This window comes from Balaenoptera acutorostrata, chromosome 11, assembly GCF_949987535.1.
Source record: "Balaenoptera acutorostrata chromosome 11, mBalAcu1.1, whole genome shotgun sequence".
NCBI lineage: Eukaryota > Metazoa > Chordata > Mammalia > Artiodactyla > Balaenopteridae > Balaenoptera > Balaenoptera acutorostrata.
Window position 1 is genome coordinate 38596346 of NC_080074.1, and position 16586 is coordinate 38612931.

General features: G+C 34.4%; 1 protein-coding gene across 12 annotated transcripts in view; it reads left to right on the top strand.

Annotated features, from left to right (window-relative positions):
* PPFIA2 (PTPRF interacting protein alpha 2) overlaps window positions 1-16586 on the top strand; it is a 479171-nt gene that overhangs the window by 405014 nt on the left and 57571 nt on the right. For all 12 annotated transcript variants that reach the window (XM_057557043.1, XM_057557042.1, XM_057557045.1 and 9 more), the window contains one exon: window positions 8859-8952. In XM_057557043.1, coding sequence (XP_057413026.1) covers window positions 8859-8952 — 94 coding nt within the window. The remainder of the gene's footprint in view (window positions 1-8858; window positions 8953-16586) is intronic.

The following is a 16586-nucleotide window of genomic DNA, read 5'->3' on the forward strand; positions in this document are numbered from 1 at the left end:
AGCAGACTTGGGGATCTGGTTTTAGTTTCTCTTTCTCTCTTCTTTCTTCTTTCATTTTCTTTATATATTACAAGCACCAATATGAAAAGATGCAAAAACAGGTTCGACAATCTCATTGAGGGACACGGAGACAGCCCGGCCAGTAAATACCTCTGCTTACTTCCTAGAGCATACAATAGATTCAGGATGCAATAACACCCTTTAAAGACTTAGCAGCCCAATGACCACAGCTTTTCCCCCCTGATTAATGCATCCAGATGCAATGCATCTCTGATATTTCCATTAATCTTTTTTTTTTTTTTTAATTGAGGATCTTGAATCAGATGCGTATGTTTGATTGATTGATTGATTGATTGATTTTGGCTGTGTTGGGTCTTCGTTTCTGTGCGAGGGCTTTCTCCAGTTGTGGCAAGCGGGGGCCACTCTTCATCGCGATGCGCGGGCCTCTCACCGTCGCGGCCTCTCTCGTTGCGGAGCACAGGCTCCAGACGCGCAGGCTCAGCAGTTGTGGCTCACGGGCCCAGCCGCTCTGCGGCATGTGGGATCTTCCCAGGCCAGGGCTCGAACCCGTGTCCCCTGCATTAGCAGGCAGATTCTCAACCACTGCGCCACCTGGGAAGCCCTCCATTAATCTTTAAACATGCTTATGTCTAATCTATATTTTAAAGGTCATCATTAATCCTGACACCTTCCCAAAATATTGACTTATCTTTTCCCTACCCTTATAATCCAAGCTTAAGTGAGTTGTCCACAACTACTATTTTTACTTCCTCATCTGTCAGTCACTTTACAACTTTCCATATCCTGACTTCCACACATAAAATTCTAGAAACAAGTTCAGTTTTAACCAATATGGAAGGAAAGCCTAGATAGTATCAAAGCAATTTGAGGATGGTAACAAACTCACAGCTATATTTATGATAATGTAAACTTAAGTAGTAGATCTGAAATAGCTGACCTCTTCCTAAAAACAGATTCTAAAAATTTTTGGTACAAAAGCTGTATCTAACAAATAATAGATATAAATGAATGGCATAGACATGTAAGAACAATGTCAAAAAAGCCACCAACCAAAATAAACTGATTATTGGAAAAACTGCCCAGATCAAAAGGGGAATTATAAAATTCTTATTTTTATTAATTTTGTTTAGTAATTTTAAAGTTTAAAGAAAATGAATAAAATGAAGGTGTACCTTATGTGAACAAGATATACAAATAAGTGGACCTATTCCAAAACTCTCATTTTTGCCTCTATCTGCTTACTTGAAAAGCAAAACTTCATCCAGAAAAGAAGCACTAACAAGAGGACGTTGAAGCCCAAGAGAGTTGATATCTTGAGGGGTGGGACAGGGGGAATGCTGATAATCCAAAGTCATTTATTTATTCCTACTTTGAGTGAATAGCATATGTTGAGCCAATGTGAAGTATAGAGAACCAACCATGGACTTTAGGAAAATGGTTAAAGCATGGCATTGGCATCAAAGAACATTCAATTTAGTGAGACAGATAGTACATAAACATGGACAACCTTTCATTTAAAACAAATCAAAAACTTCAATATGTTTCTGGCCCAGAAAAGTTTTACTTGCTACATTGTCTGTCCTGTCAAGACAACCATGAACAGGAGTTCTGAACCTCAAGATCCATGATTAGGCATCAGTAATTGGAATCTTGACTGGCTTGACTTTTAATTTTTTCTGAAGGCATCAACCTGTTTTGAAACAAAGCAAATTAAATTGTGTTTAAAATAGGCATATCAGATTAAGCTCGTTTGTTTCTTTGACAAAGCTACTCAGTAACAGAACAGGAAAGGCATTTGGGTGAGCTGTGACTCATGACAGCTGTGTAGACAAGATGTCAAAATGGGGCCTGGGTGATGGAAAAACTTGGTGGGATTTATAACTGGTTGCATAATCCTCCTTTATAATGATGATAAGTGGTGTAATGCCACCTTGGATCCAGGTTTCTAGTGACATGATAAGAATTCACCCTGTTCTTGATCCTCACATCCCCCAATCACTTGGACATGAATATTTTGACAGCCCAGTAATCTGATTTATGGATCACTGATAGGGAAATAAATCACAAATGAAAAAAAAAATCAGTGTTCTTCCTTAAAGACTACCTCAAAAAACTGAGACTTGGAAGGTGCAAAATATCCCACTTTAAAAGTATAACTCTCAGGAGCATTTTTTACAAGAAAAATTTAAAATTTTCAGATAACTCTAAAGTCAATATATTAGTCAATAAATTTAGTCCACGTTAATAGATGTACTGCATTGAGATAAAAGAAGACTTTTCCATTCTATTCTGCTGTTGTAAAACAAGAGCCAAGGAATAGTATCCATTTCTGTTTACTACACTTTCAGAGGCATATCATAACCTCGGAAAAAGGTTGGAGAGGATTAAGCTGATGAGGAGGATTGAAATTATGTGAGGAGTAGCTAAGTACCGGGGTATGTTCATTCTCCTTGCTGACCTGTCTGGATGGGTGATTAAGAATATCTGAAAAGCTGTTATGTGGCGGAATCTTTGGTCTTTTTGTTGTTGAGTGAGGATACAAAACTGTAGCCAGAGTGTTAAAGTTGTAGAAAGACTAACCTCATCTCAGTGTAAGAAAGAGAACACTGGTGAGTCGTAGTTATATACAAACAAGCTAGCTTGTCAAATAATGACTTATTTGTCACTGGAGATGGTCAAGCAGAAGCTAGGTAAGTACGAGGAAGAACTGTTGTGGAAGGGGTCCAAGAATTAGAAAGGCAGTTGGGCTGGATGATCTTTAAGATCTATTTCAACCCCAGTAATCCTGAATCTATGAAGCTCTAACATTTAAGCCTTAGACCCAGCAACTCTTCCTTCTACAAAATATATGCCATGAGTTATTTACTATGAAAATGCCTATTATTTTTTAAATTACAAACTTTCAGAATTAGAAGATATCTAAAGATCATGTAGTGAGCCACATTCTGTACTATACAGAAACTGAGATGATTTTAACAATCATCATGGCAAAGCAGCTGCTTGGTAGGAGAATTGGCAGTGGTTCCCAGATGTCACTTCCTGGTCTAGTGCTCCAGACAATATACTCTTGGGACTGTTTCCATCAAAAAATACCTCATTGAGCTCCTAGTCCTGTGGAGCATGTTTGGGAACTTAATGAAATTAAAGACATGATTATTTTTTTCAGAAAGTTTATAACTTCTTGAGGATATTACACACAAATGCATAAAAAGTAAAGAATAATTCAAGGCAATAATAAAAAAGATATCACAGAATATATTATAAATTTTCTTATAAAACATATAGACATAATGTCAGTAAAGAGTTCAGATTATTAGTTTTTCTCTCCCTGGATATGTTTGATTCTACTAGGAACATCTAAGTGCCATTTTCCTTCAGAATTGAAAAGGTTAAAGCTTGAGTTTCAAATAGGACTTATCTCTGAAAAAAAGGGTACTGAAGCCACATGAAAGGACAAACTCCCAGGGAAACATGATGGAAAGAAACCTGGCTCTTTTTATGGTTAGTTAGGAAGTGGGTACAGTCTGGGGTCCAGAGTGTGAAACCAAATTATTAATATCAAGCAAAAGAAATGATCAAAATTGAGGGTCAAGTTACCAAGCTGTGGAGAGATTGGAAATGCAGAGATTAGGAGGCAGCAAATTGAAGCAGACACAGCACAGGAAATGATCTAGGTTCCAGGGTCAAGTATCCAAGCAGGAGTGAGAGTTAGCAGTCAGAGCAATCAAGTACCACGCTTTAGAGGCAGTTAACCAGCTTAGGAAAATGGTAATAGAGAATGAAGAGGTAGTGGTGTTAAAACATTTGCTACTTCGGGGGAGTCATCTGTTCCATATGATTTTAACACATTTACTGCCTAGGAAACACCAGCCCTCCCACGCCTTCAGAGAGTCCTAATAATAATGACTGTAAAGAAAAAAGAACAGAACACACGTGACTACCCTAGCAGATGTCAACAGTGAATGGTAAGCATAAAGAAAAGAGGCATTACAAGAAGGAAACAGAAATCAAAGACAGAGATTTTCAAGAATGGAGAATTGATCAAAATATAGCAAAGTTATGGAAAAAATGGTAAAAGCAGAAAAATATATGTAAATTATACAGGTAGTATCTCTAATTACAGATGTATAAAATGCATATATTGTTGAGTAAAAAAATAAATAAAAACTACTCTTGCAAATTTCCTTTAAGTGTATATGAGAAGCAATATATTTCAAAGAGACTTTTTTGCCTGGTAAATTGCAGTTTTCTTTCCTTTATGGTCATCTGTCAGATTATGTAATAATGGTCTAAATTCTTTGATTTGTTATAATCAGCATAATGAAGAAAATAATTTCACACTGACAGAAACAACATCAACATTGCACCAGCATTAGTTAGCAAGTACCTTTCTACATGTAAAATGTGGGTGGCTGTGCTGGCCTTTACCCCGAAATTCAGATTGTTCCTAGATGTTATGGGACTAGAAAATACAATATAATTTCCCAAAGTATCAATTAGAGATGAGTCATGCTCTGCATAGTGAAAGGGTCTTCTTTTGAAGAAAGCATTTTTTAGCTTCAATTGTGAATGCATTTGTTACATACCATTTATGAGCCAGGCACAGTGCCTAGGTGCATCCTCCAGAGAACTAACAGACTAAGAGTCATGAAACAATTAAGTAATCACTTATAAATTCAAGTGCATTTAAAATCAAAATGAGTGGTATGGATTAATGCCGAAGTGAGGTCAAGTAGAAGAAAGATGAAACTACTGATCAGCAGCAGATTATAGTCTTAATCTCCCTGGAATTGAGTTCCCTTTTTAATACGATAACAGGGAACTCTGCTGGAAAAATGGAGATACAGAGCTTTTGCAATGTGGGTGTTGGCCAGAAATTCCTACAGACTTGTACCTCAAGGGTCAACATGAAATAAATTATTCTGATTGGAGTCTGAGGCCCAGGCATCATAGAGATATTTGCCTTCACAATCCTAATGAACAGATATCTCCAACGAGTACCATCCAAAGATCTGGGCATATGAAGGTCCTTCCTCAAATTCCTCAGCCTGGGTCTTAGGTAACCTCACACTTTGTAGCACCTCTCTTGAAATTCTCTAAAACCTTCCTTCTGGTGCCTGGGAGAGGTTGGGGCTGGCAATGCCATCCGGGCAGAACACCCTAACCCAAGACCTGGACCTGTGTAGGTCAAGTCTCTAGAAGCATTCAAATTTTTTTTTACCTTTCAGACCCTGTAACTAGCCAGGAAGGCAGTGCCATCTGGGCAGGGTGACTAATCCAACCAAACCATGTGCACCTGGGTCCCTGTTTCTCCCTAACTCCCTACCTTGTATCTGGGGTTGACCAGATTCCTTGGGGAGCCCAGAGACTTGCCTATGGGGTTGTTCTGGACCAGTGGACTGACCCTGGTTCAGAAGAATGGTGTAACAATGGAATCACTCACTCCTGCTGTTAGAATGGTATCATATGAGATTGGACCACACTAGATTGTCGTCCCACTAATTTTGGGTTGCTCAAAATGTTTGTATAGAAAGGGGTTGGAAAAATATTTGACTAGGCCCCTCACACCCTAAAAGTTATCCTGTCTCAAACACTTCCAAGTCCTTGACAACCTCACAAAAGAGAGTGTGCCTGAGTGATAGAGTGCCCAGAGAACTTCACTGAGGACATGAATTTTGGCTTGGGCTTTTGCATATGCAACCACTAGGGGGCCGCTGACAAGGTGATAAGCAATTTATTATCTGAATGTACACTGGCTCATGGGACTCAAGCCTTCTATGCCTGAGCGCTTTATGCCATGAGATGGGTGGAGTTAATGATGCTCTCTCCATATTCCTAAGGGGTCTCCCGGAGAATAAGTAACCCTTAGCATCCACCAGCCAGTGTTTCTCATTGGGGACTCTCTTGCCATTTCAAGATGGGCAAGCTAAAGAATTTTCTCCTCATTGAAGGAAGTTTAGATTTCTTATCTCCTACCTAATATATATCGGGTGCACTTTGCAGTCGTTGTGACATCTAAAAATGTGGCCCTCTTCCTCCATCAACATATGCAAATATTTACATTCCCTCTGGAAACTGGTACTGTCTCCAGTATAGAACCATTACTATATAGCACTGCTGAACAGGAATATAATGCAAGCTGCAAATATAAGTTACATATGTAATTTTTAATTTTCTAGTAGCCATATTAAGATAAGTAAAAAGAGACGGGCGATTAATTTTAATAATGTATTTTATTTAAACCAATATAGAAAAAATTATTATTTCAACATGTAATCAATATAAAATTATTAATTAGATATCTTATTTTCTTTTTTTTGGTACTAAGTTTTCAAAATCTTTTGCATATTTTATACTCAGAGCACTTAATTTGGACCAGCCGCATTTCGAGTACTCAATGCCATATGTGATTAATGAATACATTGGTCTAGATGAGTAGATATTCCTAAAGTCCACACAGCCATGGGATCCCACTGATACCTAGAAAAAATTGAAGCAGACTCTCACCAGATTTAGATAATCATCCACAGAGTAAAAGAGTTCATAAGCTGGTTTGACTGAGGTCATCCTACCAGTTAGCTGGTCAGGTGGTTGGAAAGACGAACCTGGGATTTATGGGGCAGCTGGATCAGTTCTATGAAATAATGTTTTTCTCATCTAGAAATGTTTTATTTGGGCTTAAAAAATGCACATAATTAGACTTTTGCTCCTGCTTAAGGGTACAGTTCTACATATGCTGCTTAAAAATAATTTTGCCTACTATGGCCTTAAGTGTCATTTTCTATTGGCATTTTCAAACAGGATGTGTTGACAATTCTTTATTAAATTCTTTTCAAAGGATATTAGATTTTGAAGTGCTCAGAGTATTTCCAAGCTCCTCATGCTTTTTATTTTTATAATTTTATTTATGAGAAGAAAAGTCTAATATCTACTTTTTCTGGGTCTAGTTTTGACTCACAAAATTCCTTTAGAGCTCTCTTTGTTTCCCTCCAGAGTATTAATTTTTTGAAAAACTGTTCTTTTCTCTAATTAAAATGTTGGGTTCTTGAAAAAAAATTAAATCATTTAAATTTAAATTTAAATCATTTAAATTTAAAATTTAAATTTAAAAATTTTAAATGTTCTTTGTTCAGAAGGGCAAAAAGCCTGGTTCATTCAACCATGTAGTGGTTGAAAATGTCTCATTGTTTATAGAATGGGTCTACTCATCAATCTCTGTGTCCCCATCTGGACTGATCAAGAATTTTTAACTTTTAAGTGAATCATTATTCATTTCCATTTATGTTTCAAGAGAACAATTTTATTGTTAATTGCAGATTGTGAATAGTAATTTATGGATGTACAGTAGGGCAAGTACACCAATGAGAGAAGTAAAATAAAAATATTCAGTCACTGTGCATAATGGAAATTCCCACATTTAAAAATGTTTCCCAAGAGTACTTTAGTCAACTAGTGGATGACTTTCCTAATGATACCAACAACGAAAATCATTCACAATAAAAAGTTCTTTAAGTATTAATTGCATATGTGCATAATTGAATAAATTTCAGTCCTCAAACTCTGAATTCCTGAATAAGATCTAGACAGCAATCAATGTGTTTTCAATTAAAGAGGACTTTCTTATAATTATCCAGTTCAGTAACAGAGTTAGTAGGCTATGAGATTAACTTATTTATATCAATGATCCAGAATTAATAATACTGAGTATTTAAATTATTTGTTAAAATGAATTATGAAAAATAATTACAACAAAATTATCTTTAATAGTACTTATTTACTGATATATTGGTGAATGTTTTTGTGTAGACTTTTAAGAGTTAATATTAGCTTAAATCTTTCTACTTAATCTTGAGCTTAAATGGAAATTTAAATCTCTTCCAATTAAAATGACTTAAAAATAATGAGCATTTTTCATTTACCTTGACTTCATGTTTTTCACATAGTAAATAGCAAAGAGAAAACAGAGCCCAGGATTCAGTTCTCATTTTTCAATTACAACAGATAATTTATGAACAATGATATGTTTAAAGATACTAAATAATTGCTTTGTAAAATTGTTTGGTGCCCAACACACTTTCCTTTCTTCCTTCTCTTATTCCAAGGTTATATATATCGGATATACCCCAAAGCCAATAAAACTGACACTACATCAAATAATTTATGACCTGCTAGGTAAAAACAAGTCTTACCAGGGTCTTTTGAAGAAAGATTTAGAACTTTTTCAGGTATTACTATAAAAATTACAAAACAAAACAAAGCCTGCCAGGACATAGGAAGTTCTGGAAGTTACGTTGTATTGAAGGATATAGAAGTCATCCAGGTGAGCAGAAGAGGGTTCCAGAACAAGATACAGAAAGTTTTAATAACTCAGCAAATGTTTCTCCATTCTCTCAACTTGGAATTGAAGACATACACCTGAGTTTCTGCTCATTGGGCTATCATTTATTTCATTATATATGAAAAATTTCACGTTTCAAACATCGAAAAAAACCTCACACACTGCACGGTTTTTTCATTTTTCGTAAGGAAAAATAGACCTCATAGCTTTCAAACTATATATTCAAGTGTTTGTCAGTGTACAGGCTACATGTATTATGTTGCTACTAGGTGCAATTGAATGGTCTACCAAGAGGTACCTTTTATTTTTTTCATTGTCTCAGTGTATGTTTATGTATGTACCCATGCCATTGAATGCATATTGTGTTAGAAATACAAAGGCAGGCCAAAAAATTTAAAAAAATGTAATACTAAGCAATTGCTCAAATAAACTTTTAAAAATTTAATTTCAGAATTGACACAATATATCCAACCTAATATGAATAGTTACTTCTTCACAGGAGGCTTTATGGAGACTGAAGCTGCAGCTCAGGAGTCCCTGGGGTTAGGCAAACTTGGAACTCAAGCTGAGAAGGATAGAAGACTGAAGAAAAAGTAGGTTTGGAGATTTTTTTTCCCTCCTTTTTCTAACTTTTACTTACTTTGTGTCATTGTGGGGAACTAAAAAGAGAGTAATTGGAAAGAAAACAATAGACAGAGGCCAGTAGTGTCCTGGTCTTCCCTAAAACTATTTGGTGCACAGTTTCATGGTTATAATGGACTAACTATTAAAAGAAAAATCTTTGGCCCATAGTAGAAATAAACAGGTTTTTTTCTAAGAGATCATTTATTTCAAAATTCAAATATATTTAAAATATTTAAATGTAGCCTTACAAAAAATATAATATTCCATTTGATGTTAAATTCAGTACTGAACTGGTATGATAAAATGAGAGAGTATCCAACTTCATGTTCCTCTCACAACAGTTAAAGGACCTCCTCTTAAAATGGAGTATTTAAAAGGAGAATGTTTCTCTGACTGATTGAACATAAACTTATTTTAGACTCACAGCAGATTGTTTTGCATCTGTCAGGAAACTGATAGTGTATTTTTTTCATTCATGTATAATATGGAACCTTTAAATGACTTGCAAAACTGGCAATTTTGGAGTCTCAGCAGCTGTTAGAAAGCAAGTGGGTCCATATATAACATATTTTTTAAAAGCTTAGTAACATTTTCACTGATGAAATAGGACCTTTAGACCATGTTCTTTAAAATCCAAAGAATTTCTCTTTCTTCCAGAATCATTTGGTTGGTTACTCCTTTTCTTCCCTCTCAAATATTACATTGTGTTTATAGTTTTCATATTAACCTTCTTTCCTATGAAAGAATGTTCATTGCTCTAGTCATCATTATTGTAACATGGTTATATTAGTCAGGCTAATGTACATATGGTTATACTAGTCAGGCTAATTAATTTACTTCATATTTTGCCTTCTCGCTTGCTTTGCAGATGTTTGCTAATAATGAAGAAATATGTAGTTACAAGTTGTAGAAAAGTCCACTAGTCTAATTGTGTCATTAATTTTCTACTTACTAAAATTAGTTATATACCTAAATTTAGTAGGAATACTGTGCAGAAAAAAGAAGTGACCGTGGGAGCATTATTTCTTGAAGACAATTAAATGCTCAGTCACATTCCACACTAATAAATATTTCCTCTTTCATTACTGATTACCCAAAAGTGTATTTAAATATTATCACAATCTGTTCCTATCAATAAATGTTATATTTTATGGTTATTTACTGAGAAAAAAAAATCTCCTTTGATAGACTCTAAAATTTATTTGATGTCTAAAGGATTTTGAATGTATTTATTTAAGATTGCTTTAAATCTAAATGAATAAGAATAATCAAAACCTAGCCTGGCTAATGGACATGGTTTATTTCCCTTAAAAGTTAATTCTCATTTTTCCCACAATGAAATATTTACAAATAATGGCAATCTGGCCAGTTTTCATATTGCATATAAGGCAATGCCTCACATAGTTCATTTGTTATGTATGGACCAAGTTAAGTGTCCATTTTAACAGCTACTAGAGTTAAAAAATTCCAATTATACAATGACTTGACAATATCATAAATTTAGAATTAAAGTTTAGCAATTGTTAAGTTTACACACTGTTGGATTGATTTGATATTAATTTTATGGAATTATTTCTTGAATCCTAAGTATCCTCATAGTCAGAAAGTGATTTTAGTTCTGGACTTGGTTTGAGATCTTACTATACTTGACTTTATTGTTTCATTTTGCAATATGTTTTGGCAAAATATAATTTTTAAATGTAGTAAATAGAATGCTAGTCTTGAATATTAAGAAGAATATTAAAAACAAACTATAATACAACAAAGGCTAACATTCCTTACCACAACTATTTCCTATAGAATAATAATATTTGGGTTAAAATGGATCCAACAAGGCTAGCATTGTTAATCAATGAAAGGACAGAAATCTCTCTCTTATTATTGATAATCTCATAACAAAGCCCTATGGGCACAAATATGCAACCTGTATTTGTAAGACGCATAAGGAAGTGCTGACACTTATTCAGGACTTCCATGGCGCCATGCCTGGGCTTCCGGGTTACCAAAGAGTGAAGTGCCTTCATGTAATGGGTTTTACAAGATAAGCAAGGTAAATTATTTTTAAATGACATAGTTTCAAAATTTACTTCTATCGAATGTATTATTAATTATGATTAAATATTGATCGCGTTCTCAAATTTTCTAAAGCATTTACAATTTTATTTAAACAATTCCAATATTCTTTTTTTTAAAAGACACCATATCCTCTTTAAGTGTGCTTCAAGGAATCATACTCTTTTCTGTGTTCAGATTTCATGTGTACTTGTCTACTTTCAAGATGGAAAAAAATTCAAGTACTGTTTTTGGAAAAATACACAAAAAAAATGGAGCAAACTATTTCACAATGTTGAACACTATAGATTGTACATGCATGGTTGCAATGACTGTAGTTTCTTAACAGTTGTTTTTCTACATTTTATCTAATGACCAAGCCAAATGATGTGTCCAGGACATAGTACTTAGACCTATGATCACTGTACCAAAGTTCGTATCAGAGATTCATTAGTCTACCTGTGGGAATAGCAGAGCTGGAAAAAAGTCTTCTTTTTAACTTTACTAAGATATCAGGTATCTACAGTTGGCAATCTGTGAATTTAAATTTAATTGGAAGAAATCTTTAAATAAGTTACTTATGACACATTTTTAAAAACCATATGGGGGATGTACTTTCAGAAAGCAGCATTCAAGACATTCCAAATTCTTGCAAAGTTCAGAAATTTGCAACGTTAGCAGTCCCAAACAAAGGTCTAATTTGAGGTGCATTTACCATCCAGCAAATTAAACACGTGTAGATTAAAGCATTTTACTTGGTCTGTGTTCCTACTTTGTTCTACTTCTACTTTGCTTTCTGGTGCAGACATTTGTTTTTCTTATATTTCTAGCTACTGTCCTATGATGATAAATAAGAAATCAACAATACTGGATCTGTTAAAGCACCTACTGTTCTAAAAATTCTTGAGTTGAGTATTATCTTCCTGAGTTGTGTATTATCACTCAGGTGCTATTCTTCCATCAGAACAACATCTAATCTTAAGGTCTAAAGTCAATCTATTGTTGTTCTACCTGGTTCATTTTTACTACATCTTATCTTTGTTGTACTTTACTTTAAATCTTTAATTCCATAAATTTCATCACCAGGCTTATATAGAGTACAGTCAATACCTACAATAATTGCATCAACCTGAAACTCATCTTGTAATCCTTCAAGTACTTCATATTAATTTGTCTAGCCTTCCCCTTTAAAATTGGACCAGTTTTTCTGCAGTCTTGTCGTATAGTTCTCCTAATCTTTAAGGATTGAGTCACTTATTATTTGCAATATGTGTCTCCGTATTAAAATTATGATTCTCCACAGTTTTCTCAATGTGTCACTACTCTCTGAGATCTTTTCCATCATCCCTTGTTTGATTTCATTGGATGGCAAGCATCTTTTCTGATTTAACACAAACTGAACATCTTCCCCATTTCTAAGACTAGACCTGAGAACTTCACTTCTTCTCTTTTATACTTATCATCCTGATCTTCAAGAACTTATTTCCCTTTCTTAGCTCTCCAGCAAATGTTTTAGACTAAGACCTAAAGCTACTTGCTCAGGATGGCCAATGAAAGTCAACCACACAACTCCAAAAAATAACCGCACAACATAATAGAAGCTACTGCAAGGTCAAAAACGTACATGGTCTGGCCCACCAAAAACCTCAATTTATGAATGTTCTTTAACTCCCTAACTCCCCAAACTTCACTTAGAATCTAGGTGTGGGTATTTTAATACCCAGTAAATAGAAACTCTGTTCTTTGCCAAAGTTTAGAATTTATTTGGTAATAGACAAAGGAGTCAGACAAAAAGAGATCAAAATGTCAGCTTTATTACTGATACAGCTGATAGAACATGAGTTAGGTATATGGGGAAAAGGGAGGTTCCTAAAACTGAACCCCCAAGTTAGATAAAGTTACCTGACACAGAAAGAGCTGGGTAGTCATAGGTTTCCAAGATGTGCAAGTATAAGCCCCATCTCCCCTTAAAAATAGCATCTACAATATTATGATTCCATAAATATGTTACTCTAGAGTCAATAACTATGAACTCACAAGGAAGAAAATGAAATTTTATGTCATTAGCATCTTTGCCTAAAAAAGAGTTTTAGAAGTATCAATATTTTGTATTAATATCTCTTCAGATTTCTTACCTTATTTTTTCTCCTGGAACATATTTAGCTGCCAATTTCCCATATCACCATCTCTGGAAATGTGTTGATAAGGTTTATGACAAGCTTCTTAAGATCTGTAAATATATTTTATGCATAAAATTAATTGAAAATTGTAAAAGTATTGGTTTAAAATAATTTTTCCTCAAAACTTTAAACATACTGCTCTTCCGGCTTCCAGTTATGTCTAATGTCAACTGATTGTCATTCTTTTACGTATAACATATAGGATTTCTTTTTCCTTTCTTTCTCTCTCTCTCTCTCCTGAAAGTTTGAGTTCTCCCTTTATCTTTGAGGTTCAGAAATGTCATAAGTATGTTTATATTCAAATGATTTTTATGTTTCATTTTTCTATTTCATACTTTCAATCTAAAGACTTGTTAGACTAGACTGTGTTACATGTATTGACCTAAAAGATTTTTATTTCTAGACTTAACTTTGATTCTAAGAAGCTTATTTTTACAGAGACTTATGAGATTAAAGATGAAGTTGTCTGTTTCATTAGTAATACACCTGTCTAACTCTCACGACAGTCCTTGATAGGCAGTGAATGTATTAAAATCGACAGAATACCCAGTGAATGGTTACTTAGCTCCAGAAATACAAATCCTGAAATATCTGTCTCATTTTTTATGTGCTAATGTTTTTCTCCTGCATTTTAACACTGTGGAATTTTTTAATTAAAGCATATATGCATGTTGAAATCTTCTGTATCTTGAGACTAAATTGAAAGATACCATATGAATATTAATATACTGACTAATTTATCATTTTCAATCTTTAGTTATAATATAGGTAATATATTATTATATGTTAGATTTGCTATGTTCTCCTGAATGGGTATCACTGCTAAGTGAACATGGATTTCGTATTTGAAATCAATTTTTCAACATCATTAAAATGAAATTAACATTCCAACTCAGCTATCGGCAGCATCCTCCAGAGAAGTAGTTTTATCCTTGGAGCATAACAGTCACAGTTAATCACTACCAATGAATCTTTATGTTAGGACTTCAAAGACATAAAAGTGAAGCTCTATAGATTTAGTTAATTTATTTCCATTGCAATCCTAAGGGTCTCCTTCAGTGCATAGACGTCAATGTGTTTTGAGACTTGGCACTTTTAATCTTTGGCATTTGGAAGTTTCAGAGTTTGCATATCTCTAAGCAAAATAAATGTCACTGAAAATATTAATAATTAAAGGTACCACAGAAACTCCACAACATTCTTTCATAGAATAAATATTTATTAAGTTCCTATGTGCCAAGTTAAACTTATAAATGAGTTGTATTCCAGAGGTTAATTTGTAAGACATGTGTTAGAAGCTTTGAATACATTTTCCCATGTAAGCAAGGTCATATATATGGAAGGTAAATGTCTTTGCTTCCCCCACAAAAATATATTTTGTAAGAATGTTATAGGCACTAAATTTGGCTGAATAAAACAAAAAGGGGAATTCACTGGTAGGATATTAGAGTATCTCAGAGATTGCAGAAGCAACAGCGCCAGGACAACTCTAAAATTTCAACTATGACAGATTATGAAATACTTCTCTAGAGTGTTGTCAAGAACACATCTTTTCTATTTCACATTTTTAAGTTCCTAGGTGAAAGAATCTGATTGGCCTAATGTAGAAGAGATATTTGTACTTGGATCAATTAGTTATAGTCAAGAGTTCATTTAGCACAGACATGGTTACAGGGGAACACTCTTGGGCAACCAACTCAAAAAGCTCTAATACAAGTAGAATATTTCAGAACCTAAACCCAATGTTCTCAATATTTATCTGGGAAAATGTGTCACAGTTTCCTACTTGGAATTCCAGAAGTTTGTCCTCTCTGCCTGCACTGAGCTAGAGCTATCATTGCCTTACCATCTGATCATGGATAGCCCTGCCAAGCTCCAGCCATGGACAATTCTAAGAATTTCTTGAACCTAAAAAATACTAATATCCAAAGCCTAAAGGCCAAAATCCATTGAAATTTGTTAGGAAAAATGAATCTGAGGAAAACCAATGTGCTCTTTATATATATGTACATGTGGAGGAAGGAAGAAAACATGGAGGAAATAGGGCTGCTCTTATAAACCTACGGTGCAATGTTAATAGATTACAGAGTACGTAGAACCAGAAGCCCGGTATAGTCTCCGTATTTGCTCTCCATGAAAAATGAAAAGAATAAGATAAGAATTAATAATAGTAAGTGAAAACTCAAGATAGTTACATGTACCAGAAGAATGACCACCTTTTCTAAAAAATAAAATCCATATTTGTCTTGATTGAAGTAAATCCTGGATTAATGGAACATGCAAATGATAACTTTTCACTCATTCACTTAGTGCCTATTATGTCCCAAGAACTGTGTTAGAAACTACTGATATTTGAATTATACAGTTCCACTCTTCAAAGAGCTTATAGAGACACAGTCATGAAAATAAATTATTGCACTTAAGTATTTCAGTGGCCATGATCCTTTCTCTAAGTCTCTGGTCTTTGAATAGAATGAGAAAAGTGCCATAAGCCTAAAGCCACCTAATGTTCTTATTTAACGGATGTTCTCTGAGCTAAAGACTGGTCACCTCACTGTTAGTTCCCAAAATAAATGTGAAACATCTATTAGGTTATTTTTGAACAATAAGAAAGGGGATTATTGATCACCAGGAGTAAATGGAGTTCCTTAAGAATAAGCTGTGTCCTTAAACTTTTCAAACATTTTCCAGACATGTAGATGAGGGAAAATGCTGTTGAAATACCACATATTGAGTTTAGCAAGGTATTTCAATTACTTTCTAAATGAACATAAGATTGAAATGAGACTAACAGCATGGAAATATAACTGGTGGGACCGTTGTAATCACAGGGGCTGAACAAGTGAATTGATGATGACTGAGTGAAACAGAAGGTGGTGGACTCAGCCTTTTCATATTTGATTTAAATACGAATATGAGATTTGTGAAAGCATGAAGCTAAAGGACATAGTTAAGTTTTAGATAAATAATTTTGTTTAAGGAAGACCTTTAAAGAGAGATGCACATCTAACAAGATGAAGTTTAATAGGGTCATTTATATAAATCTGCATCCAACTTCATGACCATACATATTGATTACTTGTGTATAGGGGGATATATATCATTTAACTGCAGCTCCTAAGAAAAATGTTTCTACCAAAAAAAGACAAATTAGCAATGCCTGATAAAGATATTGATTTCCAGTATCCAAAAAGCAATTGATAAGGCCAAAACTCTATGCACTGACCAGATCATAGCTGGATATTCGGTTAATTTCTGGGAAACAGGCTTGAAGTAGATGTATTCAGACATATATTCAGAGGAACATGACCAGCATAACAAGATGACACCAAACCATGTCTTCAAGCAGTGTTAGAAATAATTAGGAACAT